This window comes from Thermobia domestica, chromosome 14 (genome assembly GCF_964235325.1).
Source record: "Thermobia domestica chromosome 14, izTheDome1.hap1.1, whole genome shotgun sequence".
NCBI lineage: Eukaryota > Metazoa > Arthropoda > Insecta > Zygentoma > Lepismatidae > Thermobia > Thermobia domestica.
In genome coordinates, this window is record NC_137467.1 from 121,243,634 (window position 1) to 121,253,131 (window position 9,498).

Here is a 9,498-nt window from a genome sequence, read left to right on the forward strand (position 1 = left end):
CTCAGAAAGAAGTAGTAGAATACTACGTTATCATTCTATCCGTGAACTTTACTCTTGGTCGTCTTAATTGTCTGAAACGACCCTTTTTTATAACACATTTAATTTTAAATGTCTTTATTTCCATTACTTTTACTTTTATTTTCCTTTCAACTTTTTGTGTTTTTAATATTTTTTCTCTTTATTACATAATATCTAGTATTCTACATTATTATTTTCTTTAATTCTATTCAACTTCTTCATTAATTGTTCCTTTTTAACTGATTAACAAGTCCCACAATTTTTGCCCTTTTCCCTAAACACTCGACTTTCAATTTGGCAGCACTATAACTATGAATGATGGTATGGCGCCGAAGAGGGTGCTTCTGTCACTGATCTCTCCTTTTTATTGATTTTCAACTGATGAAGAGATTAGAGAAGTTTACAGTTTTGTTTTACTTGAGTTGTAGGATTGTGTTGTATTATATTATAGGCTTATACAGTATAGTATAGTGTATATTTTTACAATCTTTTTACAGTATGTGACAATTTATCTAGTTTATTTTCATTGTAAATTTACCCTTTAGGAACTGCTATTTTAAACCAGTTTTTAATTCAGAGACTAGTTCAAATTGAAGTTTTATATTATTGCAATAAATAGAATGACATATTTATGATTATTATTATATGTATATAATTAATAAAAATATAAAACATAATAAAGCAAAAATTATCAAAACTTAAAAAAATATTTCATATCTTGCCATGTAATCCACAATGGAAATAAACTGTGAAAGATGCTGTAAAATACTAGAAAGGTACTGTGATGACGATAAAGCTTCACCAAGATGACTATTACAGAATTGTGTCTATATTGTAGACGCAGCACTGATGAAAAATCTGTAATTCTTGGCATTTCTTATGTACAAGGTGGTTACAATTAAAGTGCCGCTATTCACGGCAGTCCAGTGTGGGCTGTGATCAACATATTACATTGAAATTTGGTAAATATGCTAATGATACCATGCGGAAGCGAATTACGCTGAAAAAAAATTAGTTCCACTTTCCGCCACCAACAAAAATGTGGCGCTATACAGGCCGTAACATCCAAGTTCACACTGCCTACACGATCGCGTGAAAAGCAGCATGACTATTGATAAGAGAGATCGTGCAATCTTAGTAAAATTGCTCCGTCAGAACGGGAGTAATTACAGTGCAGTATTGAGGGAATATCGGCGTCTGAAAGAAATGAAAGAACGATCGCTATCAAGAAGTGGCTTGTATTGAAAGTAGAGACAACGAGTGAGTTGCGTCTCTCTTCAGGAAGAGGAAGATTACCCATAACAATGGAGGTTGTTGACGAGGTTGCTGTGTCTGTTGTGGATCATACAGCACGTGATCCCTATTCCGCTACCAATGCTCAGGCAGTGTCACGGGAATTGGCCATCCCATGGATGACATGTGGCCGTGCGGTATCCTGTGAACTGATGAGGCGCATTTTACACTAGAAGTAACAGTGAACACGCAAAAATGTCGGGTATGCGGCTCGGATAATCTGTATGTTGTGCATTAAAAGCCATTACACTTTGCGTACGTGACTGTGCAGTGTGAATTCACAGGAACGTTCATTATTGGCCCGTTTTTCTTTGAGGAGATGACACCCCAAGGAGTTGTCATCTGTACAGTGACATCGGCACGTTATATGGACTTTTAGTGCGACATGTGATTCCTGCGTTACAGGCACGAAACTTTGGAGACGACTGTTTTCACGCAATACGGGGCAACACTGCACATCGGTCACCACGTGAAAGATCTGATTCGCGAAACCTTCACTGCTGATCACATAATCTCCCGAGGTTTTCCAGATGCGTGGCCAGCAATGCCCCCGATCTAAATCTGTGGTCTTCTGGCTATGGTGATATCTGAAAACTCGAGTCTACCAGGAAAATGCCCAGTACTGGAGGATCTCAAGAACAGCATAAGGCGACATGTCGCAACAATTCCGCTGGAACTCTGCGAGCAACTTTTGCAGACGCTATTTTGCGGATACAACATTTCGTCTATATGTCTGGTGGCCATATGGAGCATTTTATATAAATTGGTCACTGTAACCGCAAATGTTAATAAAGTTATTCCCATTGCACCTTTTGTTACCACTAAATGGAAATAAAGTTTTACTTTTCGTTATCCTCACGTTGTTCCTAAAGTTGTTTCCTCTGCACCATGTGTTATCATCTGCTCTTCACCTTGTTTGCATTACATTTATTTCACATGTTTGACCTCTTCGACCTAGATAATAGCCTTATCCATATATTCAGGACTATTTCCATGTGCGTTCTGCTTCTGCAGCGCCAAAGTTTCCCCTGGTGGCGGAAAGGGGAACTAATATTTTTTTCTAGCGTAACTCGCTAGACCGCCGCGAATAGCGGCACTTTAATTGTAACTACCCTCTATTTTGATAGCAATGATCAGCCTAGTTAATTTAATAATAAGATCATTGTTTCCTGAATTTATTTTATTTCTCTTGCTTTTCAGGATTGCAATGCATTCCAGATATATAATCAGAATGAATGCCGTTGCATTTGTACGAACGTAGACGATCGTGACAAATGTTACGCTGAAAATGATACAAAATTATGGGACCTGAAAGACTGTGTTTGCAGGTGTAGAGAAACTAGGGAGTGTAGTACAGGATTTTATTTCGATGAGAATACTTGCAGGTATGTCATTTGGTAATATTTACATTATCTATATACTAATTTTTGCAGATTCCATTTCGTTTGTTTCCATCACTCGTTACACACTGATTACATTTATTTATTATATAAAATATCGTTAAGATCTCATAACAGCCAAAAATAAATAATGTATCTTGTTTCAATCAAGTGTATTCCCACGTTTAGTGGGTTTGCATATGCAGTCTGTGGAAACATTTACGATCATTCCAACCCCAATCATTTGACGGAATCAGTCTGTTTTACATAAATTATGATGCAAAGCAAAATGTGGCTTATGCCAAAAATATGTTGACAGATTGCAACAACTGTAACTTCCAATTATTCGCCGCAAATTCAGTCGTAATCAAATGATAATGTGAAGCAAAAAAGCACTTTATACGAAAGTTAGAATTGGTTTAAGAAATAGTCACACTTTTTGGGTAGGTAATTTTTAAATGAAATGTTCGTGTATTCAAACCCTGTAGGTTTTTCCTTTTGTTTACCCCTAACAACCCAGAAACTGAGAACATTTATTTGATTTACCATTTTGTAACCTCTTTGCTTTCAAATTTAAAGTAAGATTATTGCACGAATTGAAAATGTAAAATGGGATAGCTAGAAACAAAATATTAAGTACGTTCACTATTCTATTGCTATCCTCTGATTCGTAATATAAAATCATTCAGTAAGTTTTTAAATATATGTAATATAACAAATAGAATATTTCATTTACTTCTTGTTATGGATTTTGAAACTGCGAAATTACAACTTCTTCTGTGCAAATGAAAAAAATAAACAAATAAAATTATAATAGGAATAACGTAAATATTATCGCACTGTTACTGATTTCCAGTGGGGGTGCTTAAACTAGAATACTATTTCGGATTGAACCTTAAAGTAAGTCACCTTTTATATAAGATATAAACCTGGTGCTGAAAATGGATGTTAAACTACAATTAATTAATCAACCTTACACTGTGACAAAGTTGACACTGTACGCCCTGTCATTGAGCCACCATACCCAAATTTTGGCAGTGATAGGCGCTTTCGACCCTGACGTCAGGACGTAAACAAAATGATTTTCCCTAACATTACCCATATTTTCATAAGCATCATAATGAAAAATTTGATTAGTATATACGTTAGTATCAGTTTAATCTAAGGAGATGGCGTGCTTCTCGTATAGTATCAATATTATGATTCGTAAAGTCTGTCTAGATTTTCTCGAAAGCTGTGCCTTAGAATTTACTCATCCAGATTGTTGTCCAGGTAAACAGGATCTATTGATTGGTATCTCATCTTTGACATTCTGTTATTTAGTGCCGAAAACGGTAACAACAATGGAGAATTTTCGCTGATCAATGGATAGCGACTCAATTATTGTCAAATCAAAATTTTTGTTGTTCCTCGCATATCCTTATAATACAAAAACATTCAGTCTGCGTGTATCACTCCTAATAGTTCAGTCATCCTAATAGGTATCTCTACCTGCGCTGACTTCCTGATGCTATAGATGGCGCTAGCATGTAAGCAATTTGAAGCTATAATTGTAACTTTAGATTGATTGCAGTCGTTTCAAAATAGGATAAAGCATGATTTTTTAACCTATAGTGTTCAGAAAGCCGAAGACTTAGGGGGACAACTAGTGTACGAAATTAATAAGTATTCTAAAGACATAGAAAAAAAAACATTGTATCTTGTTCATTATAGCTTTTAACTGTATTCATATTCTATAGTATTAATAAAACAAAACAAAAAAAAAACTGACAAAGGCATCAAATACTATACATATTACAAGGGCTGAATAAAAGTAATGTCAACGTTGTTAACATTGTTATAATTCGTACCTCATATATACAAAGTGCACACCGAAAGATGTGCCTCTTCATTCTAATTCCCAAGAACATGGAAATACACCCAAATACAAGGAACTAACCTATCCCTATTTCTCAAACTCGCCATCTATTGATACACATTTGCAGTCACTCCGTTCATTTTATGTAGCATACAGCATAGTCAACCTTGAGGATATGTTTCACATACTGCAAAATAGCACTTCTCAGGGGTGATTTGCTGGCAAAATGGCGTCCAAGATAATCTTTGACGTTTGAGAACAACCACAAGTCACCCGGGCTAAATCTTCTGAGTAGAATGGGTATGGCAGAAGTTCAATACTGTGGTCACAGTATTAGCACGGTGTGACAGTGCATTGTTCAAGTGGAGGATGAAATTGCCATTTGTGGTACTTTCTCAGTCAATTTGGCTCAAGTTCTATCCAAATGTGTATGAAAATACTCGTCTGTAATTGTATGATCTTCCGGAACAGATCGGACATCACTCCTTGGGTATCCCAAAATATGACGCACAGCACATTTTCATTGAATGCCTCCTCACGAAATATTTGGGGTTGTAGTGAATCTGTATGTGTCCACTACATCGACTGCCGTTTTGTTTCTGAGTTGAGTAATGAAATCTGTAATTCATCCATTATCATAATTTTTTTTTTTTTCAAGAAATTACGTCCCTCCCTTCTGAAGGTGTCAATTTTGATCGAATCCTTGCTTCCTATTGATAATCATCAACCATTCGTGGAACCCAGCGACAAGGAACTTTCCTTAGGCCCAGTTCGTTTGTAATTATTCATTCTATTGCCCCCATCGTTAGTCCCTGTGTATCACAAGTCTCCAGCATGGTGATACGCCTATGATGAAATTTTCAACACCGGCAATGTTAGCGTCAGTTGGTGTTTTTGGACGTCCAGACCGCTGCTCATCTTTCACACTCATTCCTCCTGCTTTGAACTCGCGCACTCACTTCCTAACAGTGTTTATTTCAAGAGCACGATCACCCCCACAACTTTCAAACGACGACGAATGTCAGCTGCACAACGTCAGCTGCATGGTTATTATTATTATTATTATTATTATTATTATTATTATTATTATTATTATTATTATTATTATTATTATTATTATTATTATTATTATTATTATTATTATTATACTCACTCACTCACTCTATGATCTATGGAACCCGAAGGCTTAATGCCACGTTCACAAAAGCTCTTCACTGACTTCTATCATTAGCCAACTGAATCCTGTTTCTGCTTTGTATTCCTATTTCTGCGAGATCCATCTTAATATTGTCCTTCCATCTGCGCCCAGGTCTTCCTAATGGTTGTTTTCCGATTGGTCTTCCAGTTAAGACTTTAAAAGCGTTCCTACTTCCATTCTGGCTACATAACCTGCCCACCTGAGCCTCCTAGATCTAATTATTCTAACAATGTTTAGTAAATAGCATAATTTATGTAGTTCCTCGTTCCGCCATTCCTCATTTCCGTTCCTCTTGGGTCCTAATATTCGTCTAAGGATCTTGTTCTCAAATACTTTGTCTACGTTCTTCCCTCATAGTAAGCGACCAGGTTTCACAACCATACAGAACAACAGGCATGATATTAGTTTTATTTATTTTAAGCTTTAAATTCCTCGATAGAATTCCCGGCAACAGATTTTGAACTTAACACGAATTCCCTGCTTTTAGTCGACATTTAATTTTTTTTCGTGAATATGATTTTCGTCTGTTAATATTATTCCTAGATATTTGAAAGTATTCACTTTATCAAAAGTATTATTTGATATATTAATGCATCCATAATTTTTCGTATTACAATCCCTACGAACTTCCATGTATTTAGTTTACCCTGCATTTACTTCTAAACAATGCCCTTGCAAGCGTTTTAATATGACCTGCATTTCTTTCTATTGTCCTCATATCATCCCCTATTAAATTTACATCAGCATACGCCATAACCTGGTGAATACCATTCAATTCTAGGCCCTGGTTGCTATCTTTGATATTCCTTATAGCGTATTCTAGGACAAAGTTGAATAATAATGGAGACAACGTAGGCCGCCTCAACGTGAAAGCTCGTGGGCAAAAATTTCCCTACAATTACTTTACTTTGGGATTCGTTTAAACATATCTTAATTAATCGAATTAGCATTTTCGGTATTCGAAATTCTATAAGAATATTGTACAATGCCTCTCTCCTAACGGAGTCATAAGCCTTTCTAAAATCAATAAATAATTGATGTACCGGAGTATTGTATTCCCACTTTTTTTTCTCGAGTATTTGTCGAATGGTAAATATTTGGTAGATTGATTTTGTCTAAATCCACACTGATAATCTCCAATAATTCCATCTGCATATGAGGCCAATCTTGCTAATAGAATGTTTGAGAGGATTTTATAGGATGTCAACAGAAGAGAAATGCCTCTAGAATTATTACAATCAGTTCTGTCGCCTTTCTTGTGAATTGGAACAACGACTGATTCTTTCCACTCTCATGGCAATTCCTCCTTGCTCAGGTAAGGAGAATGTTTGTGTATCTAGTTCCACAATTTTTCGCCTCCACCTAAAATTAATTCAGCCGGAATTTCGTCTACACCCGGAGACTTGTTTCTGTAATTTCTTTATAGCGAATTTCTACTTCTATCCGGTTAGGTTCTGGAATATACAGTTCTGCGGTGTGCATTTCCCTTTCTGCCCGTACATTAAATTTTGGCTGCGTGTTAAGCAAATCGTCCAAGAAATCTTTCCATCTATTTAAGATGCTCTGTGTATCAGTGTAAACTGTTCCGTCGATCGACTTTCTTTAATATATAAGTACGCGCTTGATAGCCTTTCTTAAATTCATTGATCCCCTTATGTGCCGAATGTTTTTGTTTTTACTATTGTCTTCAAGTTCCTTAATTTTAGCTTTCGAAAAATCGCGTCTCTTTGTTCTAAATGTTTTGGAAGTTTCCCGCCTGATGTCTACGAAATTTTGTGTAGTTATTTCATTCGGATTTTGTAGTCAACGTAATTTTGCCTGTTTCCTCTTCCCTGCTAGTTTCCTGGTCGAACCATGGTTTCTTCCTACGTATTTCTGCGTGGCCCAATTTTTCTTTTGCTGAAATTTTAATACTACCTCTGATTCCAATTTAAGTATCCTCAACATTAGTGCACTCTGAATCTTTTAAAACCGAGAAACTATTCGAAACTTCAATCTGGTATTTCTCTCTTACCTGGCTTTCTTCTAATTTCTTTAAATTAAATATCTCCGTTTTCAGACATTGAATATTTTCTTTATTCAATAATAATCTCTCTTATCGCTGCTACCACGTACTGATCAGTGTCACAATCAGCTCTTCTAAACGACCAAACATCAGTTATGCTAGATTGTCTTCTTCTATCTACTAAAACGTGATCAATTTGATTATGTATTTTTCCGTCTGCTGAGGTCAAAGTATATTTATGAATGTCGCAATGTGGGAATATTGTACTCGTCACGATAAGGTCTTTTGGATGTTGCAAAGTTCACAAGTCTAACACCGTTGTTACTACTTTTTTTTTGTCACTACTTTCCTTAAGCCGACTTTCGTTCCCTATAATCGGTTTGAAAATATCATCTCGTCCTACCTTCGCATTGAAATCTCTTAATAGAATTTTCATACGGTATTGCGGGAGTTGGTCAAATATCCGTTCCACTTCTTCGTAAAAACTGTCTTTTATATCGTTGGGGCATGCACCTTGGGAAAACAATCATATCACACCACCGACTCTTAAGAATTATAAAAGAAAGTCTATCATTAACAAATTCAATCCGCTTAATTGCTGATTATTCGTTTGTGAACGAAAAATCCTGTTCCTAATTGATGATTTTTATTTCCTTCCTCGTAAAATAACGTAAACTTTCCGGGCCTCACAGTTCAATTTCCTTCCCACCTAGCTTCCTGAATTCCTACTAGGTCCATCCTGTATTTCTCTAACTCACTCGTCACGGATTTTAACGGACCTGCCCTATAAGGACTTCTAATCTTCCATGTTCCAAATCTCATGTCCATTTTCTTTTGTAGAGGTCGTGCCAAGTTACTTCTTGTCTGTCTGCGACTGCTTATTCAGTATATTTGCAGCTAACGTCTGTATTTAGAAGACTTCATCTCGATCCGCAACCTGAGGACGCGCCATGCCGTGGTGACAGGGCAGGAACCCACATTACACGGAATAATTAATAATAATAATAATAATAATAATAATAATAATAATAATATAAATGTATACCCCCTGTAGTGTTATTTCTGATAGTTTGTTTTAATTTCAATTTCTTCTTTCTGTAATAAATTCAAAAATTTAATTCCCACAGATGTATGCCCATTCCGTCGACAGTTCGACGTAGATATGCCGACAAAAGAACGCTGATCGGAAGGCACGAGTACAGAATCATCAAAAACTCAGGTGAGCAACCTACAAGCTCCAAAACCGTGGAACAAACTTCTGACACAAATACCAGGAAAAATCACAAGGCCTCCGTATGGGATCCATAAAGCTCTGTATTTGTCTTTATATTCTTTGTATTAATTTATATAAAAATAATTTGTACTTTCTTTTAATATTGTAAAATAAATTTTTAAATAAATAACGTAGTTATTTACTTGAGTCAACAGCCTTCAGTAATGAAAAGGGTGAGGACGTGTTCAGTTCAATTTTTCGCATTTTAAAGTACCATTGTTCTTAAATTATACGGATGAATAATCTGAAGACGTAGCTTTAAAAGTTCATTTTATTACAGGTAGTATATAGTTACAGAAACAAGACAATCTGCTAGTTAACAATGTGTTTCGCTACATATACCTTGCATATTATGCACCACGTGATAATAACAGCAGCAGGCAAGCAGACGACGCTGCTAGTGTCAACACACTATCAGGTGAACCGAAGACTACACCAGCGCCAACCACGAACGATGTCAGACATACGAAATTT

General features: G+C 36.0%; 1 protein-coding gene across 1 annotated transcript in view; it reads left to right on the plus strand.

The window, feature by feature from the left end:
- LOC145669982 (uncharacterized) overlaps window positions 1-9,154 on the plus strand; it is a 106,962-nt gene extending 97,808 nt beyond the window's left edge. The window contains exons 7-8 of the mRNA XM_081738323.1: window positions 2,512-2,696; window positions 8,879-9,154. Of these exons, the coding sequence (XP_081594449.1) occupies window positions 2,512-2,696; window positions 8,879-9,059 (366 nt within the window). The 3' untranslated portion in view covers window positions 9,060-9,154. The remainder of the gene's footprint in view (window positions 1-2,511; window positions 2,697-8,878) is intronic.
- The last annotated feature ends 344 nt before the right edge of the window (window positions 9,155-9,498 follow it).